This window comes from Coenobita brevimanus, chromosome 60, assembly GCF_032717465.1.
Source record: "Coenobita brevimanus isolate Jiangsu-jjx chromosome 60, ASM3271746v2, whole genome shotgun sequence".
NCBI lineage: Eukaryota > Metazoa > Arthropoda > Malacostraca > Decapoda > Coenobitidae > Coenobita > Coenobita brevimanus.
In genome coordinates this window covers 42,577,004-42,598,133 of record NC_137013.1, presented here as the reverse complement: position 1 = coordinate 42,598,133, position 21,130 = coordinate 42,577,004, and the positions used below count along the sequence as shown (strand labels likewise).

General features: G+C 41.7%; 1 protein-coding gene across 1 annotated transcript; it reads right to left on the bottom strand.

Annotated features, from left to right (window-relative positions):
• Positions 1–4,266: 4,266 nt before the first annotated feature.
• LOC145403054 (acid ceramidase-like) lies at positions 4,267–12,463 on the bottom strand. Its single transcript, XM_080274899.1, has 10 exons — positions 12,339–12,463; positions 11,789–11,829; positions 11,171–11,255; positions 10,756–10,845; positions 10,090–10,283; positions 9,633–9,777; positions 9,048–9,142; positions 8,493–8,622; positions 7,624–7,848; positions 4,267–7,248 (listed from the first exon to the last, which is right to left on the bottom strand). Exons 1-10 carry the CDS (start codon positions 12,408–12,410, stop codon positions 7,159–7,161), a joined length of 1,167 nt encoding a protein of 388 aa, XP_080131025.1. The 5' UTR covers positions 12,411–12,463; the 3' UTR covers positions 4,267–7,158.
• Between the last annotated feature and the right edge of the window lie 8,667 nt (positions 12,464–21,130).

Genomic DNA, 21,130 nt, shown 5'->3' with positions numbered 1-21,130 from the left:
TTGATTGATAATATTTATTGTTGTAAAGGGGTACAGAGCACAGAATCTCCATAAACGGCGAACAAGTCTCCATAAATAATAAATGAATCTCCATTCGTCTTCATAAAAGGCTTCTCGATCTATGGTGATACAGGGTCCTACTCTAGTTTACCTATAACTTGCCTTAAACGATGAACGAGTTCCATAAACTATAAACAAGCCTCCATAAACGATTCTCCATAAACGATAAAGAAGCCTCCATCAAGTCTCCATAAATAAGTCTGCATAGGTTTCTAACAAGGACCGTATACTAAGTTACTTTTTCCAGAAGGGACAAGGAGAATGCAAAGGCCTGCGATTCACAAACTTAGGATAAATTCCTTGCATCCATTATTTGTATTTACAGGAAAAGAAAGGCTGAGTGACTGCCCTATCGTAATTTTGCTTTGGCAGGGACACAAACTCTTGATCAATTTCTGATCTAATTTATATTTCGACTGCAAGAAAGTATAACATTGTGCAGTCCCCTTTCCATGTTTGTCTGCTGTCTGTCTATTTATCTAACCCGTAAGATGTGACCACAAAAGAATCTCCTCCATGTCACTCTGTCCTTCACCGACAGGCTGCCCTTTCTCCAACTCACATTCCCTCTCACACGGTCACACCTCTCCCTCCTTCCCCTCTACCTCCTCCATCTCACTCACACTCTGCTATAGTCAGTTTCTCATTATCCTACATCGTTCGTCTTAACTCTATTGTCTGGGTGCAAAGTGTTTTGTAGCTGTTTTAAATGTTTTGTCACTTTATTATTAACCGTAATTTCAGTGTGAAGTGTTTTGTAGATGCATAGGTTAGGACACAAGCAAAAACAAGCCATTTTACACGATGTGAGCTTCAATGTTTATAAATGCGAACCTTGGATGCTTGGTAGCACCTCTTGCTCACTGGTATATTTCTATAAACTGTTCGTTAAAATTCTCCTATGCACTATTTATGTAATCTATGTAAATACTGAAAGGATCTAAATGGTATTAGAGGTAATAGTAAGATATTATATGCAAGATAAATCGCTAAGAAATAGATGCTACAAAGCCTCCTAAGCTTCGCGAATATGGTCACTGAGACTTTCCCTGGCGCATAATTCAAATATTCTTAAACTTTTGTGGAATATATCAAAACACTTACAATATTCGTAACTAATCCAGTATATTCTGCAGCAAAAACACAACTGCAACAAGTATGTGGTATAAATGAAACTTTTGTATTAGTAAACTGGGAAGCTGTATGGATAAGAAACGCGAACGTCAACACCCAAGGGCAATCTTCCCTCGATGTTGCCATTTTGTGATCATTAGGTTCAGTGATCAGTCAATGAACCATTATGATAGCGAGAAAAAAAAAAAATGCATGAACCCGCTACAAATGATCTATGTTATCCAAATTTTTACAGTATATCAGTCTGAGTATTCAGTTACAAATCATATCGCTATCCAGACAAGGGAAAACAACTACCACCACCTCAAAATTGGCATCATCCCAGTCGTGACTACCGGGGAAAATGCTGTCCCAAATGTTCGATTACCCTTATCCTTGCTGTATGTTTTGTTTCAGATGGAATAGGCTTTCGTACAGCCTATTATAAATATAAGCTAGGCCATACATACTCGTTAGCAACTTCCTTAATGGACGATTGCTGATTCTCGGGATGTATCTTCGACTGACTGCGTGTCGCAAGATACATGTGACGATAAAAACCGATCGTCTGCCTCAATAACCCTCTTGCGGTTGATAAGCATGATTTCTAAGCCTTCATCCTTTTCTCCTGATGTCCTTTGCCATTTGTTATGTAGCTACATCTTGCATCACATATCTGACATTGGTGCCTCAGTGTGTGGCAATGGAGACACTATAACAGCAATTAAAGTCCAATTATAGGCTAGGAACGTGCTAAACGAAGGGGGGCGGGGGTATACTCCACCTCATTATCATCCTAATTTCTCGTGTCACAATGAATTGTGGTGAAAATGCCAGTATTATCAGAGACAAGTTCGCCTAACAATTCACCTCTTCTCGCTTTCCTCTGTTGGGCAATGGTCCTGAGAGAGGCTTGGTATGTTTCTTTGCACAAAGATGATTGTCTTTGTTATTAGTCGGGATGGAAAGTGACTGACATGCTTCATCTGTGAAGTAGGTGCAACAGACCAACTTTTGACCCCGATCAAGTGTGCGATACGTATTGTTGCATCTGACTTGTACACGTCTTGTTCATGGTGGGGATGCTTTTCACTGATAGAAAACTCCAGATTACATAACCATATCAGGGTCCAGATGGATACGAATGAGAAAGGCTGGTCGGTGGTGTAATGGTTAGCATATTTAGGTCGCAACTGGAAAAACCCGAGTCCAGTCCTCTCAGTTGCAAGAGATCTTATAACAATCATCATTGCATCATCGACCTGATCTCTTTTCCCACCTAAGGATGAGGTGAAGTACGGTCCAGAGAGAGAGAGAAAGGGAGGGAAAAACTCGCTCAGCAACGGAAGTGACTGAAAGCAGAGATAGAGAGAGAGAGAGAGAGAGAGAGAGATAGGCTTATCCACGTTACATAAGATGCCGCCACACCCTCTCTGTTTACCGACGAATGATTGAAGTACCCTCGTTTCTTGCTCTAATCCCATCCCCACGATGACAATATTCTTACTCCCACCAGATAGCATCATTAACCTTACAAGACCCCCTCGTAGTGAAGGGGTTATGTGGCTGACTTCGCCACAGCAAGAGGCTCTATCTATCAATTTATCATCCAATCCAAATTTTGAAGAACAGTTACACAAGGGCTCAAGGCTTTAAGCAGATGGTCACAAAGATTTGGACAGATACAAAGTTGATGAAAAACAGCTCACTAATGGCAACTGTATGAAAATAATATACTTAATACAACATATTATTAAAAAATAGGCAAGAAGAAAAATCATAGTGGCTAACAACAAGTATTCTAAGAGTGCAACACCCGTGCCCTACAGTCACTCAAAGTTTGAACTTTGACCAGTTAATTGCGATATCCATTATTTCATCGTGCCTAACTTGAGCCTTTCACCAGGTTTGGTCTAAATTGAATCAAAACAGTTTACCTTGCCCTGTAACCCTGACCTTTGACCTTTTGCCCTCAAAATCAAATCAATTTGTCCTGCTATTATACACATCATACTGTACCTTCCATGCTGTCCACAACTTTGTGCATTATCAGCGAGTAAAATGGGTTAAATAACTTTACTAAGGACAATATAACTTACCTTTTACAGCTGGCAGCAGCAAACAAGACGATGGTTCACCAGCAGGAAAGTGAGTGGAGGAAAACAGCAAAGTCAAGCCACCAACTGCCATATTTCACTCCTGCCACCAGTAAAAAACAAGAAATCATTCTTTTCATTGTCTTCAGCCATGGTGTCACAAGATCATATAGGTTAACAATAATGAGCTTATGTAGGGATTACCAAATTTCAATCCACCTCTGTTTATAGCAAGATGCCCTAATCCCAGAAGAGGTGAGCATGAACATGTCACCTCCATATCACCATCCTCCACCATCTAGTGCTCTACCCCCAACTCACTCCACCCACATTCATATACAAGTACCTCTCCACATCCTCCCTCCATCTCATCCTTGGTCTCTCCTTCCCTTCATCACTCTCAGTCTCATTAGAAGCCATCATTCACAGTAATGCGTACTGCCACACCAGGAGCATGGAAGGAAGGTTAATCTACTTAATCTAGACATTCAAAGCAAGAGTGACCAGCTGCTCAGCTCTTGCCACTATTTCATGAGCAATGAATCTTGAATTTGGCTCTGCTATCATTTTTGTTTTTTCCTTGAGGCAGCAATCAGTAAACTCCTAGCCTTTGGTTCCTTCTTCCATGCATAAAAAAAAAAATAAATAAAAAAAAAAAAATAAAAAAAACCTCCACCATCCCTCACATTTGGACCCTTGTGGGTCACATATGGTTGGAGTGCCATGGCTCACTGGATCACCAGACATCTAAAACTTAAATTAGGACAATGGAGCTAACGCACCACATCGGTACAGTGCACACAGGTTTTCCTTGCATACACCTGAGAATTGTCCCATACAGCTATCTACTAAGTGCGACTGGAAGGACAGGATAAATGTGAAAATTTTTTGCCTATGCATGGTTAAGAAGCTCCGTACTTTACTCCACTTAACAACAGACAACTTCACTCATGTGACTGAAACCTGCTGAATTCTGTTATGGGTATAAATATCAATGTTATGCAAACAAGTTTATTCATTACCACATTTTTTCTACCTCACCCCACCCTAGGGTGGAAAAGTTCTTTTTTTTTTTTAACAATCACTTTCTAGATGGTTTATGCAGATTCTAATCCCTTCAATCTGAGGACATGCATGTTTCACTCCTGCCACAACCAGATGATCTTATTCAACTTAAAACAGACCCCCACAGAGAAGGGGTAAACCCACTAAGCCAAGAGGTCTTTTTCCTTTCATTCCTGTCATCTCCTAATGATTTTATTTAGTTTACAAAAGACTTTTTGAACTACAAAGGTCAGATGCAGCCTTAATACACCCCTTCAATATGAGGCCTTTCTCCAAGTTCAATAAAATAGTCTGGAAGCAGGACAAATCAAAAGTGTTAACACTATTTCAGGTAACGACAGACAATGCTGTTTAGTTAAGAGTGGATTACAGCAGCCCGGATGTTAAGCAGAACCAAATATAGCCCAATCTTCACCTTGAATACAATAACTTTTTTTTTTTTTTTTAAATTCTTGTGACCTCTAGACATTTTTGATAAACTTTAGGGAACCTCTTGCTTTGATGGGACTGGGTAAACTGGTACAGCCAATTACAGTATCTGACAGAAGGGATTCACCTAAAAAAAACATCACCATCATAATTATACTTACCATCACCAACTAGATACCTTTCCCACCTAACAATGGGGTGATAAATATATACAGAATACTAAAAAAAAAGAAGTGAGAATTATGCAAAATACAAGGACAATTTCACACCAGGATAGTTTCAAATTATTGCTAGACCCATGAAGGTGGGGTTTACAAAGATAAACAAATAATTATGAAAAGGATGTAAAAAATTTAGTTCCATATGAACCCTTTTGTGGTGTAGGGACATAAGATTAAGCTACCACAGTCCTAGGCATCTTACATCTTGAATCTGATATTTTATTCTATCTCCAGATGGTTTTATTCAACTCTGGAGTGACTTTTCTAACTGGAGAGGTTAGATATTGCATTCATTAACCCCTTCAGTATGAGAAAGCTTTCCTAAGTTGGAAGAAAAAAAGTCTGATGGTTGGACTGATAAAAATCTAAAATATATCACTGCACTGAAGAGGTTAAGGGTAGATGACTAGCCTTCACTCCTGGTGGGGGCATATATCATCATTCTCCTTCTCCTCATTGTCATCATCATCCTCACCTTTTTTCCCACCTACAGTCTGAATGATGATGGCTGCCTAGCCTGAGGTCCCTGCACCTCAAATGGGGTAATATAATGACATTACACACTCAGTTAACCTCATGGTTCCTCTTGGGTGGTTTTCACTTAAGCACAAGATAAGGTCATTGCTCTGACTGGTACATTTAATCACAAGAACACCCGTCATCTTCCAGTAAATAACCAAATGCTTATAAAAATATATACCATTAATCATCATCATCATCATTTCAACCATTAGTCCCACCACAATATGTGGTGAGGTAGGATCCAGCAAAAAACAGAGAGCATTAAAGTGAGAAAAATACCATCACCATCATCATTATCATTCCTTATCCTCACTGGCAAGATAATGTGAGGTAAGACCCAGATGTTGCTACTCCTCACCAGCCCTACGGTGGGAAAGGAGGTCAGGATGATGATGATGATGATGATGATGATGATGATGATGATGATGATGAAGACCCACAAACAAGAGTCGGCAGAATAGCGAGTGAATTACTGTTACCATCAACCTTTATTCCCTAAATGACAGGGAGAGGTTGGATTCAGAAACAAAGAATAAGAAAGCAAAATACCAGAACTATCAAAAAGTGAAAAGGGCCACACAACAGTTTGCAAATCATCAAAGTCTTTAAAAGCCTGGCTCCTCCCAACATGCACAAAGAAACAAATAGGCAAATATGTATTAAGAAAAGGAACATCTGTTCATAATAAATCTCTTAATAACACTGAGGGTACAGATCCTCTAAATACTTTCCTATATCACAATGGTATATGAAGATTCGATGAATTGTGACTTCTTTGGAATGTGTCAGAACATTTGCTAAGTATAAACACAGGAGTCCTTTCATCTTCTGTGGACCTATATATTTTATCTACAATCAGATGCCTAATCCTAGAGGAGGTGACAACAAACAAATCATCTTCACTTCATCCTGCCTTCCACCATCAGGTAGAGTCAATAGACTAGAAGCATGAAGAAAAAAAATGTGCAGTCCTTTATAGTCCACTGCAGGACTGAATGTCTCCATTACAGTGGGTCACAGCCATGAAACCTTCCCAAGATGGCTTAGTTCAATTTGGGAAAGGGTACCAGTATGGCAAGAAGAGGCTGGGTGCATGTGAGATAGTTGTTGTATATTTGTGTGTGATAGTAGCCCACAGTTCCTTCTCCCAGAATATCACATAAATTTACATCTAGGTTTGTATTTCACTTCTAGGAACAAATAGACAGGGGCAAAGGAAATCCTGTCTATAGGTTCTGTGGTCAGCCTGGGAAGTGAACTCTGTACCTCTTGCCTACAAGACAAGTAAGTTTCCGATTGTACCACCGCCACCCCGTTAGTACAATACAAACTCTCAAATTCATAAGTAATACTGTACAGCATTTCCACAACTTCCACTTTCCAATATATTTTTTTATGCAATCAATCCTATCTAATGGGTGGGAAAGGAGGTCCGGATGATGACGATGACGATAAAAGAATAAATAATAAATTAATAATACAGAATAGTTCTTTGGACTTACTGCTAATTGTACCATACGCTAAGTATTACACGATTTTTCACATTAGTCGATAAACGTGATTTTACATTAAAAAATACTTCATTTCCCATAAAGCCAATGTATGCGAACCTTTTGGATTAGAGAGTTTGTACTGTATGACATTACAACCATCTACCAGGGCCAGCATGGATCCTCACAGTCCCGCAGCCATGCACCCAGCTTCCCGTCATTCACCTCCATCAGACTCGTATATGTCGTCAGCTGTAAAGAAAGTTTCATTCAGTATGATAATGGTATCATATCTACGTACATGTATAAAATGGTGCCACAATTCCTTTTAACTAATCTCCATAATGGGACTGGGAATGGTTCCCATATGACTATGTTTTGTGAGGCCTAAAAACCAAACAAAGGGCCAAAACCAGGTAATTACTTCCCAAAAGTTGCTCGAAACCACTGGGAAAAGTCTCAGATATGCAGTAAGATCTGTAACAATGTGTAAGCCTTAGCCAGGACTCTGATAAAACTGTGGCTGTTTCCAGTCAAAGACTGATGAATTATGAGGCTAGTTACCAAGCTTGTTGAGACTTTTAACTCTTACAGTAGTACCTGTCTATTCTCTCTCTCTCTCCCCACCTTATTAAACACAGGTCTAGTAGAAAGGACATTGTAGAGCAGCCTCATGGATGCATTATACTGCTGGCCCTCTCTCAAACAGTGGATGGCGGGGGTTCGTCGATCATCGAAAAAAGGGGGGGACTCCCATGTGTCGTAATTCGTCTCTACAAGGTACCATGGAAATTTAGATGAGCCAATATCATCTGTGTGGAAGTTGTCCCTCCAGCGTGTGATGATTGTAGCCTGTGGAGTATGGGATATGTAAGATTTCCTGCTGTATAAATGTACTATTGGTATTCTTCATCATCATCAAAAAACATCCTTTCCCACCCCAAAGTGGAATGAGGCTGCGTTCAGAGAGCCAGGGTAAAAAAAAAAAAAAAGGGTACCCAACTGAATAAGCCACATTCCTATTCACTCACCACTAAAGTTCCTGCAATCATTGCATTACTGTTATTTTTCCCCAATCTTATCCTCCTTCATGTGATAAGTGTAGCCTGTGGAAGACTGGTGGCTTTGTGAGGGGATTTGTTAGAATCTCTCTCTCTCTCTGAACTGATATATGGATTTTTTTTTTATCCCCCCCATCTCAACATCCCTCTTGATTACTGCTTGGATTGCTGGCACAGATAAATCTGGGAAGCTACCAAGTTTTACACACATCCCTCTATTCCCTCCCTATTCCCTAAAAGAAGTATGGTAGATTGCAGGAAGTGGGAAACTTCTCTGCAGTCCACCAGTTCACATCCAGAAGAACCTAGAGCCACAACAACAACACCCAGTTTCTTCACATTAACGGCACCAACTGTAAGGAAAAAGTTGTGATACTGTCAAACACATTCTTGACTAAAACAATGCCTGAACTGCACTAATATTTTACCACTTGCCTCGCCTGGCTTGGTACCGCCCAGTATGAAATATACAGGAGCAAGGAGGCGGGTGTGCGAGAGACGCAAAAGGGCATCATCATAATTCTTGGCTTCCTCCATCACCTCACGGGTCAGGAACGTCACCCACCTGTAGAAATGGTGATGAAATAAGAGACTACAGTTCTTCTACCTTATCGTGACTCTGATTTTCATCCTTTTGCAGCTTATTTCACATTGTTCACTGTTAGGAAAAGACGATACTACAGCCCCACATACATTTGATAACACTTCTTTATGACAAGCGATATTTTTCACTGTTTATCTACTGTGACAATACAGCATTCATAGTGAAGAGATAGAAATTCTATGCCAAGTTACAGTAAAAAGATACAAGAAAAGATAATAAAACACTGGGGAATCCTGGCTAATATACTATTTTCATTTTGATGGCCAATAACTGTCATCTCTCCTTCTTGAATGCTGAGTTACAATATTAACACAATAATATAGTGACAATCATGAAGAAGTGCAATGGAAAGGCAGTAAAATACGTAAATAAATAAATGTACTCACTTCTGGTTATGGTCATGAAAGAGGATCCATTCCAAGAGCCCCATATAACCACCATTGAGGCCAAACCGCTCATCCAGGCTGAAGGTGAAGTGGCCCTGTGATGGTTGAAGGGTTGTTAAGTCAAGCTCTGGTTGTTTGTGCAGTGTTTACTCCTGCATCAATATCACATTTTATCATCATCATCATCCACATTTCTTTTCCAACCCGAGCATGGGGCGAGAAAGCATTCAGAGAGCAATTAAAAAACTGATAGGAGAAACTAACTAGAAGTCTGCCCAGTTAAATGGACCAAACTTTCATACATTCATCATTCATACCCCTGGAATCCTGACTCTGCCATGTTGTGTTTATATTAATCAAAATACATACTACACCGCACCTTCCTTGATCTCTTTCTTGCTCTTCCTTCTTAATACTACTTCCATTCCCAAGTACACTCATTTAGTCAGTCCATCTCCCTCAGCCTATTACTTTTTTTTTTTGTTTTTCTCTATCTTCCTTCATGACACTTCTCCTCTCGTACTTCGTTTCTCAATCATTTCTGTCTCTGTCCCTCGCTCTCTCTGCTCAGTGAGAAGTGCTCACCTTCTTGACTGCAGTAATAATGCCCACATAGCCAGCATAGTTGATAGACTGATACAGATTCTTGCCGCCCTTCGTCCAGTTCACCTGCGCCACCAGGGGCTTCAACAGCTCTGCCACTCGCCATTTGTGCTCATGTCGGTCCCAGCTATTTTCAAAAGACAGATGAATCAATAACCAACGCCATGTCCACACCATGCAGAGTTCTGAATCGCTAACCCATACGAGTGGCCCCAATGAATATGGGTAGGTTTGGGCAAGAACTTCTACTGGTTACAGTGATGCACCTGTACCAGCAAGTATTTGGTGCAGATGTGGCCTAAGATAATAAGCTTATATCAGTCTCATCTGTGAGGTATGATCTAGAAATGTTTGAGTTCAGGAAGGGGACTGGCTTCAAGAGAAGAGTATCAAATGCATGTCAATATACCGGTACTTACAAGTACTTCCAAACACATACCCCATAAACAGACCAAAGTCCAGATTGCGTCCATGGTAGAGCTTTCCCGATGTGTCCTGTACTATTATGGATGTGCAGTATGTAAACACCTCATAGAAGATGTTATAAAGGGTCACCTCTTCCTTCAACAGTCCAGATGCCCCTGCAATGCCTCCAATCTCCTCCCGGTATGGGCTTGGTAACGAGTCATACACCTGAATGGTATGCACAGGGTTAAGTCATGCAGCAGTAATGAGTATGAAACATATGCGGTAAAATTTTTTAATGTATAAAAGAAAGAACCTTCAGAAAACAGATACAAAACTCAGACTTTCCCTATTATATTGAACAAGAAAGAAAGAAATTCAAGATTCTTTCATTTGGGGATGCCAGAACACAGTGCACTTACAAAACTGGAGATCATAGGCAGTGAACACTCATAAAGAGGAAGACAGTTCCTGAGTTGACCAGCTGCATAAAGTACATGAAAGAGAATGTACCAGCCGACTCCTGCATTACAGAGTTGGACAGACAAGGGGTGAAAGTGAGTTGATGGATGGGTGCTGCATGTCTGCAGTAATGAGGGGAGGAATGCAAGTTGAGACTTCAGAAAAACAGTAACCACAAAAGTCACTGTTCTTTTGGCCTCTCTGCTTGTGAGTGCATGTGCATGTGCGTGAACATTACCGAGCCAAGATTATCCATGATGATATTGAAGATTCTCATGCCGAAGAGACTTTGAGTCAGGTTCCTTACATCCTCTATCAATGCCACCATCTGTAAAACAGAAAAATATATGTTGATGAAGAGTTTGTAGTCCATGACTCATCTGTATGAGAACCAGGTGGACTGCTACAATACAAATGCCCTTCTTTAGTCTATCATACTCTTTTTAGGGGATAAGAAAGAAACTGAGGGATGTTACTTAGATAAGCAATGGAGCCACCCAGTTATATTGGTCCACCAAAGGAAGGCGTCCCTCTCCAGTGGTGATATGTTACAGTACTGCAGTTACATTACTGTTTTCCATTTCTTTACACATTTACTCATATCCTCTCTTCTCTCCCTCAGTTATGACTCCTAAATCAACAAATACCCTTACCGGCACTCTCTTCTCCTTGATCAGCTGTGTCCATCGTTGTTCTGGCGGCAAGTCGAGGTTGATGGTGTATTGGGGTACAGCCGCACTATAAACATACAAAACAGCTATTAGCCAGGTAGATCTGCTCACATATTACAACACACCAAAGATTTACTTTCCCAACATATTCCAACATCATTTAGCCATACTTTTAATATTATTCTTGCCACAATCAGACAGAGTACCATATAAGTAATAAATGGGTGGTTACTTTTGACCCTGGAAAGTACAACAATGAGTGATACAGTATTTGGAAACAAGCTTGATAACAATGGCCTTTTTACCTTACCGTGGCCCAAATTTCTGTCCTGTTGTAGCTTATTTCACCTATTTCAGGGGTAGGATAAGACAATACTATGGCCCTTCATCCTTTCTATAGCATTTCCTCATGATCAGCATCATATTCTAGTGTTAATCTCCTATTGCAACTTAACATTCTAGATGGGGATTGCAATTTTAGGCTGACAGAGTAGGGGAAAAAAAAAAAAAGGTAGAACCACACAACCATTACTCTTCAGCAAGAAACAAAATGGATTTCTGACAGACTACCACACAATGCTTGAAACACACAGCACTCACCTCCTATTAGGTGGGAAGGCCTCTGTCTCACAGCCCAAGAACTGAAATAAAATTTAATGTTTGCTGTACTCCCAGGTTCATCAAAAACATAAGCCAAGTGAAATGAAGGCTGAAGTTGCTCTCATTTTGCAGTCCACCATCATCCTTTTGGGGACTGGAAGGAAGATGGGGGATCTTTTGGTGAACTATTGACTTGGTATGAATAAATCCATACCAGCTAGTAATACGTCATTAATGTGGGACTGAACAGAATTGATATCAGTAAAGACTGCCATGGAATGTCAGCAAGATATTTCTAAATCCAACCAAGTTTGCCCTATCAAAGTGCCATCGGGTCACCCTGACACCAAACAGAACACTAACTCGACCACTTCAACCAGCAGAAAAATTAAGGAATATATACTGGTTAACTTAGCATGCCTGTCAACTACAAATCGTCACGTGATTTTTGGCAACATGACCAAGCAAAATCAAGAAGTTTTTCATCATGCTACACTCACCTCACAAATGTCAACCCTTCTACCTCCTTCCAGCATTTCTTCATACTTACCGGGCCATTTTTTGATGACACAGCACATGCTAGGTGAATAATGAAGGCGAAAATGCATATAAAACACTTCATCTTGGTCACCCCCTACCTTCCCCGGTGACGTTTTGTATACTACCACTTCGGAAGTTCGGAACATTGATATCTCGATCTCGACACCAGATTGTTTTTATTACAACAAATTATAAATATATAACACTCAAGATAAAAAATATCTATAATAGCTAAATAGTATCAGGAATATTCTTTATAATACTTTCACCTTATTAATCACTCAGACTGGTTGAGGTAAACAATATAGTTGGTTTGTATTCGTAAATCTTATAATCAACTTTTGCATTTTGGGTGTAATGCTGCTTTGTCGTATTTATCACATTATGCGATGCGATGCGATGATTGGTAGAGGGATAGCCTTTGCAACGGCCCCTCTTGTAGTATCTCTTGGTTTTACAGTTTATTATTCGGTCTACACTGGGTGTGAGTTTGGTTCGGGAAGCTGAACATCTCGCCACGAAGTTGGAATACGCAGATCTACTGTATTCAGGAAGGATCTTAGAATGTATTATAAGCAAAATCAATCTTCACTGCAGTTAAGAAGTTGGAGTACGCAGATAAACTATATTTAGGAAGGATCTTAGTATGTAGTATAAACTAAATCAATCTTCACTGCAGTTAATAAATATAAATCATCAATCGCAAAGTGGTGGCAAGACTAACTTAAAAAGACGTCATGGCGCTGAAGAGAACTATCAATTTATTTCAACGCTGCAATTACACAAATGGAAGGCTGAATGAAAGAACATCTGAAAAATAATTGTTACATATAACTGCAGTTGTTTCACCTTAACCTGGTCCAGCTTTTCGCCCTGTTGCAGCTTATTTCACGTTTATCTGTGGGATTATAATGGATCCACAACTTTTCAACAGTACTTCGTAACTTATCTCACACCACCTTCATTTCGTTTATCACCCCTCTGTTTCATACCTCCACAGCATCGTTGATCCCCCTCTCCATGACCTCAACCTCACCTAACTATTCTAGTCAGCCGCTCATTCTCCACATGGTAAACTATCTCAGGGTATTGCTAACACAAACACATCCACATCAATACCACAACACTCCCAAACTTCCTCACCTGCTTATGTTTCTCCACAAAACTTCAAGCTCCTCTCACATAACTCATGGTATTGATAATCAAATCACCTTCATCCATTCTTCTTTTTTCATTCATTCACCGCCAGACGCCACGCATCCCAAACGGGGCGACCAAGGGCCCAGAGCTAATTGTTTTTACAGGGAGGGGCACCAATCCTCCACCAACCCCACTTGACACGTAGGGATGCCAACAGCATTTGGTGTTCCCAGGCGGTCACCCATCCAAGTACTAACCAGACCCAACCATTCTTCTTACTGTTGGTAATTTTCTCACTTAAACTCACGGGTATAACTTACCATACTTTATTTGACATGAGGTTATTTCTTTATACAAGCTTTCAAGTCTTTATGTACCAACAATATATCACAGATAAATACTTCAAGTTAAAAATGTGGTCAACGTAACACTCAGAACACACAGGTTATCTTTTCAGTCCTATGATGTACTGTATTTTATTCTACCTACCTCCAGATGGATGCTGAGGGTCAGTTTTGCCCAATGGCACCGAATTACATTTACCTGGCAGAGGAGTTGTGTGGTTACATGTATATTCCTCAACTCCCTCTCTATCCTGCAAAATGAGGATGGTGAACTGCAGGGGATGGCCAACTTCAGCCAGTAGTCCACTGGGTTCAGTATTTGACAGGTCTGGAACCACACCAACAACAGCAACTATGTCCAGATGATCTTCGTAACTTTGGGGAAACCTCATGACAGGGTTACAAACAGTCTCCATCAACCCCTTCAAAACCTGACTTCTCTCACTACACACAAAAGGTAGTAAGAATAAAATACAAAATGCATCATTGGACTGAAGAGGCTAAAACAACACATATTTGCAGCAATACCTATTCTGCAACCATCTGTGCTAAAACAACATAGTGCTTTGATGAGTTTCTACTCCTATATACAGTACAGTAGAATTTTGCAGGTTAAGACAAGATACTGACTAAGAATTCATTAACACTTCACCTCCTATATAACTGTGTGTGTGTGTGTGTGTGTGTGTGTGTGTGTGTGTGTGTATAATACCAGTACAGTAATGCAGGAAATAAAAGGAAAAAAAAGTAACAATCTGTCTCATATTGCCCAATTTGTGATGTAGGGCTCAATGGCCAGGTCATCATAGTAAACTACAGTTAAGGGTAGATGACACCCCTATACCCTTAACAGCATAACATGATCAAAATGCCTCCAATGTCACATCCTGGGTATCGAACCTACGCAAGGCTGTCACGCCAACTGGACCCTTCAATCCCCTAGACCACCAGAAGCCTAATATGGAAGGTGAATGAACTTATACAGTATATACTATACCACAGCTCTCACAGTGATCGAACATTTGTTACTCTTGTACGTACTTGTGTAAATATAGGTCTCAATACAAACATTAATCACTGTCCTCATAAACCTGTGATTGTCATAAATGTCTCTTGAACAATCTTCCACTCACATTGGTTAAGCCTTAAAATCTGTACAGCACAGCCACCACCACTCACTGAGTCAAATGTCTATCTATCTATCTATTGCCAGACGCCTCAATCCCGTTTGGGGTGGCCACAAACAAATCGCCTCCACGTCGCCCTGTTCCCCGCCATTTCACTGCCCTGCTCCCAACTCACACCCCCCTCTCTCACACACCTCTTCACCCCATCCCTCCACCTCACCCTTGGCCTCCCCCTCCCTCTTCCCCCCTCCACCCCACTCACACACACTCTCCTCATCAGTCTCTCACCCTCCATCCTCTCCACATGTTATAAAATAATAATATTGCACAAAACATGCAGTATATACATGACAATTTAGATACAGATATATATTTATACATTAGTTACACTGGACAATTCCTTCATATTTAATTAGGATATATACACGATAAAGTAGGTCATATAGAAAAAAGGCGAAAAGCCAAATGTAGTACTGTTTCCTTCTCCAGTATTTAAGCCAGCTATGTGACATTGTTCTATGTGCTGTGCAAGAACAGCTTTAACTTACAGTGGGACACAGAATAAATGTGGAATATAGGCAAAAACTCTTCATTCTGGGAGGAAACAGGCATGACAGGGAGCTACAGTAGCCTATTTAAAAATCAAAGATAATTCCGTGAGTGCTGACCTCAGACTTACAGACACAACTAAAGAGATGGCACAAAACAAAGCACATAGTCTTACACTGCTGTGGACCCGATATTCAAGAAGGTAAAAAATGCCACCAAACCAAAAGACTTCTTGTTCTAGTTTCGAAAAGATGATGTCACGGTTTGGAAAATGCATAACCTGTAGAAAAGTTACACAAAATGCAAAATATGTGCAAGCAATAGCTATCAGATATATGGAATGTCTGATATGCAAAAATGGGTGGTGATTTCTAACAAATACCCACTATACAGTATGGTATATTACAGTAAACTGGCTAGTGGAGACGTCCTATCCACTTCACATTAGGAAAATCTTATTATTGATGAAAACTGTCATACTGTTCTGAATCATAAAATCACCATTTTGGCGAATCAAAATCTTGGGAGATTAAAAAAAAAAAAAAGAGCTTCATTACATAAGAACTAAATCATCAAAAAACCCAACCTCTTCATTCCAACCGAGAATTAATGGACATGTCCCAAATGTGGCAATACTAGCACTGTAGCTGTAATTGTTTGAAAACCTTCGTGAATGCTTTCCCAAACCCCCTTCCATTACACCAAAGAAAAAACTACCGCGGCATCTAACGACCCTTAACATTCACACGGCACTCAATGGCCAATCTGCCTTATATAACCAAGAAAAAATATCTCTTGCCCACCATTTTCACCTTTACATGGCTTTCCTTGTAATTCGGCAACCTTGAACTAAGCGGGATGAACACAGCCTTGTTTTGAGCCAAGTCGGAGCGTTCGGTTACGACGCTCGCTACCTGTTAATTAGTGGGAGCCTGATGGTTCGCACTCCTCGTAATTAAGCAATAATTTGGTATAATTACTACGTTTTGCACCTAAGTTATTGCCGCATTTCCCTGACCACTAACATCAACATATTCTTTCTGAGTTGAAATAAAAATGGGTACAAGACATGGTTTCATACATTCCTGCTGCAAATTAAGTATGACTAAGAAAACCGAGATGAAAATACACGGCACACTGATAAATTAATTCGCAGATAACAAAGACAAAGCCAGTGGACCAGAGAAGCTGCTTGAGCTGTTGATATGGCTGGCTTCCTCTGACCCATTATCCTCTTTACCCCATAATGTCCTTCAACAAAGACACACGATGCCCTTGGAGTTTGGCCGTTTTTATTCTTCAAATTCCACTTCCTGTAAAACGTACTTCCAATTTCAATGCCTGATGACTGATATAAAGTACAGATAGTAAAAAACTGCTGCTATTTTCAATGATGTTTGGGTGACTATTAACAAGGTAACTGTTACGTGAAGTTAATGGGAAAATGTCAGTTAATCTCTGTTACCAAATTGGCACAATAACTGTTCCCTTTAAGTACACACACAAGATTATTTTGTCAGTACCTTCTTAACCAATTATCAGTGCACAACAAAATTCACATTGTATATGGTTTCCTTAGAGCAATGCAATATCTAAGCAATGGTAAATATATCACTTCACTCTGTTCTCCAGTTGTTCTATGTAAAGTAGGCTACGGAGTGAGCGATTGAATATGTAAACAGTCCGTGTATATACATATAATATTTATAGGATAATATAATAATACTGTTTATCTCTATGTACATGCTCTTACTTGGCACTAAAGCTGCACACACACACACACACACACACACACACACACACACACACACACACACTAAAGACGATGATGGCACTGTAACACATAACCCGACACAAACTGAACTCGACACTGCAACAGAAAACTCAGCAATGGAGAACTCATCATTAACAAAAAACCCAGCACTGTATTAGATATCTCGGTACTGTAAGAGATCTCGGGACCTTAGCGAGTTTTTGTCACTCTGCACATGTATTCCTGCCTCCTCTCCTCCCCCCCTCCCCAAACTTGCTGCCGTGTGGGTGTTTGGTGATATAAATAGTGATGAACTGACGGGCAGGGGAGGGAAGGGGAAAGGGTAAGTGAGGAAGGGCAGGGTAGGGAAGAGCTAGGAAGGGCAGGGCAGAGTTACGTAGGGTAGGGTAGGGTCAGGTAGGGTAACGTAAAGTAAGGTTAGGACAGGTGATGTAAGGGAAGGTAAGGCAAGGTAGGTTAGGGTAGGGTCAGGTAGGTAAAGCAAGATAAGACAGGGTAGTAAGGTGGCTATGATAGGGTATGACAGGGCAGTGTGGGGGTCAGGTAGAGCGCGATGCCATGCCGACTCTGTCCATGAGGAACGCCACCTAAACAGTAACTGAGGTAGCAGTGTCAGGAATATTGACAAGGCAGGGTATGGCAAGGCAGTAAGGGGAGGTATGCTAATGTATGGTAAGACATTAAGTGGGGTGTGGTAGGGTATGGCAGGGAAGCTAGGCGGGGTACGATAGGTTATGGTATGGCAGTAAGGGACTCAGTAAGGGCGTGGTGCCATGCCCACTTTGCCTTCGAGGAACGCCACCTTCGCAGTAACAGAAGTGGCAGTGTCGGGGGTGAGGTCTGTGACGGCAGTGTCTGGGGTGGAGCAGGTGGAGTCTATCTCACGCGACAACACCAGCTTCAATGGTGGTAGCACCTTGCCTTTCTTCCCCACCCCAGGTTTGGGCAACGTAGGGGGCGTAGGCTTGGCTGAGGGTATCGATGGGGTTGGTTTGGTGGTAGATAATGGTGAAGTAGGTTTCACTGCAGCAGATGGTGGAGTGGGTTTTGCTGCAGGTGGAGGGGTAGGTTTGGGTGTGGAAACTGGTGGTGTGGGTTTGGCTGAGGTATTTGGTGGAGCGGGCATCTTTGAAGATGCAGGAGGAGTTGGCTTGGCTGTTGACACTGGAACTGGAGCAGGTTTGGCTGCAGCAACAAGTATTGTAGGAGAGGACATTTCTCTTTCAGACTGTGTGGGCTTGTTTGGCTTGTTGGCGGCAGGAGGCGGGGTGGGTTTGGGGGCCTGGGGAGTGTTAAGGGTTACTTCTGTAGATGGTGTAGCTGTTGGTGGGGGTGGCGCTGGTCGAGCGATGAACGAGGGGGAGGCTGGCCCACTGTTGCTTTGCCTTCGAGTGGTTGGGGCTGGGGGTGGAGGGATCTTAGGAGGCTGAACATTCGGTCTGGAGACAGGGACAGCAACAGGAGCTGGTTCAGGGGCAGGGGCAGGGACGTGCACCTCCTGAATGTTCGCATACAGCGCCTCAGACTCAGCAGGCGGCGGGGAGGGATCACGGCGGGGCAGGGGTGGGGCACCAGACTTCACTGACCCAATAGGCAGAGGCATAGGTGGCTTTACCACAGTCACATCTCCCTCCCCTCTAAAACCGGAATTAAGATTAGAGCGAGGAGGCGTAGGGAGGCGCTTGGCAGATTTCCCCTTGGCCCTGACTGCAGCAACAAAGCGCTGAAGGTCGGTAGTGTTGACGTAAGTGTTTTCGGTGTGGTCTAGGTTTGAAAGGTGTGCTACATCGGCAACACGAAGGTCATATCTCGCAGCCTCACCAGCAACACGAGCCTGTGGAAAACGATACAACATTAAAACCACCAGGATTTTTCTCATCAAGACAAAGTACTCAAAATTAACTCAAGTCAAATAATGAAGTTCGTTAATCAAAGGTGCACTTCCTCTGCTACATGACGGTTGTATCTCTCAGCCTGAATAACGACACGCCTGCAAACGACAGTATGAGTTATTTCCCTAATATCCTCTATCATCATTCTAGAACTAACAAATGTGGTGGGTACGATAAAAAAAAAAGATGCACACACACACACACACACACACACACGCCAACCTCTGCGACAAATTGACTTCTTCCTGTTCTGCACCCTTCACCACCTCCCCTAACCCAGCGCACGCTACTCTAACTTAAGCTAATTTAACCTAACCAATTTTAATACGAATACTGGAAACAGTTGATAAGATCGATGGATAGATGGACTGACAGACAGATTGCTAGACAGGGAGACAGATAGATACAGACAGACAGACAAAGAAAAAAACAAAATCTTTCTCTCTGCCTCAACCACTACTCTCTTCTCTCCCTCTCTCCTTCCTTCTCATCTTTCCTCCACCCTCCATCTCAAGATATCAGTCTACTTCTACTCAGCCCCACTTCACTCTCTCTCTCTCTCTCTCCACCCACCTTCTTCAGCTTCCTCCTCAGCACAACCATATACACAATCAGCCCCACCATCACTGCGCCCAGCACCCCGCCCACACACCCACCCACCACGCCAACATTCGTCCCTTGAGGGTGGGGGCCTGATGCTGCCACCTCGGGCATATCGTGGGCGGGTTCCACGGGCGGGGGGGCGGGCGTGGTGTAGCTGGGTCTTGGTCGAGGTCGCCTGGTTGTGGTAGTGGTGGTGTGACCTGGCTTTCCGAATTCTGAAAGGAAAAAATAAATTGATAAGAATACAATTACACTGTTACAAATAAACTCCATCCCTCTGACAACTGAAGTCTACCCCATCACTATAACGAGACGTCCTTTCTCTCTCTCTCTCTCTCTCTCTCTCTCTCGGGGGAGGGGGAAGAGGTAAACTGATTATGGCTGACAAAAGGAAAGCAATCACACACACCCCAACGCACCCTACAGAACGCACCCCCGCGGCTGCTGTGATGAAGGCGGTTTTATGTATGTATGTATGTATGTATGCTTGTATGTATGTTTGTATGTATGTATGTGTCATTAATGCAGGATCAGATTGGCATAAAAATCGACACAAGTATTATCAGTGTGCCTAAGAAAATGCAATTCAATTCTGGTGCAGGTCACATCAAGATCAATTAAATTTCAATCAGAGGTCAAGGTCAGGGGATAAGGTCAAACTTCGGGGTCACTGGTCTATCAGAAAATCCTCTCTAATCATATTCTAAATATCAGCATATACACTTAAGTATGTATGTTAGAATATGCTAAGTATGTCAGTATGAAAAAAGACAGGCAGCTAGTGTGAGTGTGTGGTGTGGCAGAAGGTAGAAGGTAGAGATGCGATATGTAACTTCTCTCTCTCTCTCTCTCTCTCTCCCATACCCCGTGCCGCACCAGAATTCACGGCAGTTAGACGTAGCAATATATACAGCAATGGTGGAATTGATGGAGGAATTTCACAGCCCTGCAGATCAACAAAGGAGGGGATGTAAGTATTGTTGTTCACCGATAGACGTACACACACACACACACACACACACACACACACACACACACACCGGAACCACACCCGCTATGCCACTATTCACGCTCATCATTTTCTGGGAACACACACACACACACACACACACACACACACACACACACACACACACACACACACACACACACGGGTTTCGCCAGGTAGGGGCCAGGGAAAGACACCTTGAGATTATTTACACAGTTTATAGGCCTGTCAAAATTTAACGTCCAATATATTACACTCGACTCATTATTATTTTTTTTTCTCTATATATATACTGTTTATACATGGCAAGATATATATATTTTTTATTATTTTTTTTATTTTGCCCTTTTCTCCTTGGCCTTCTGTGTTAAAATTCTCCTGAGTG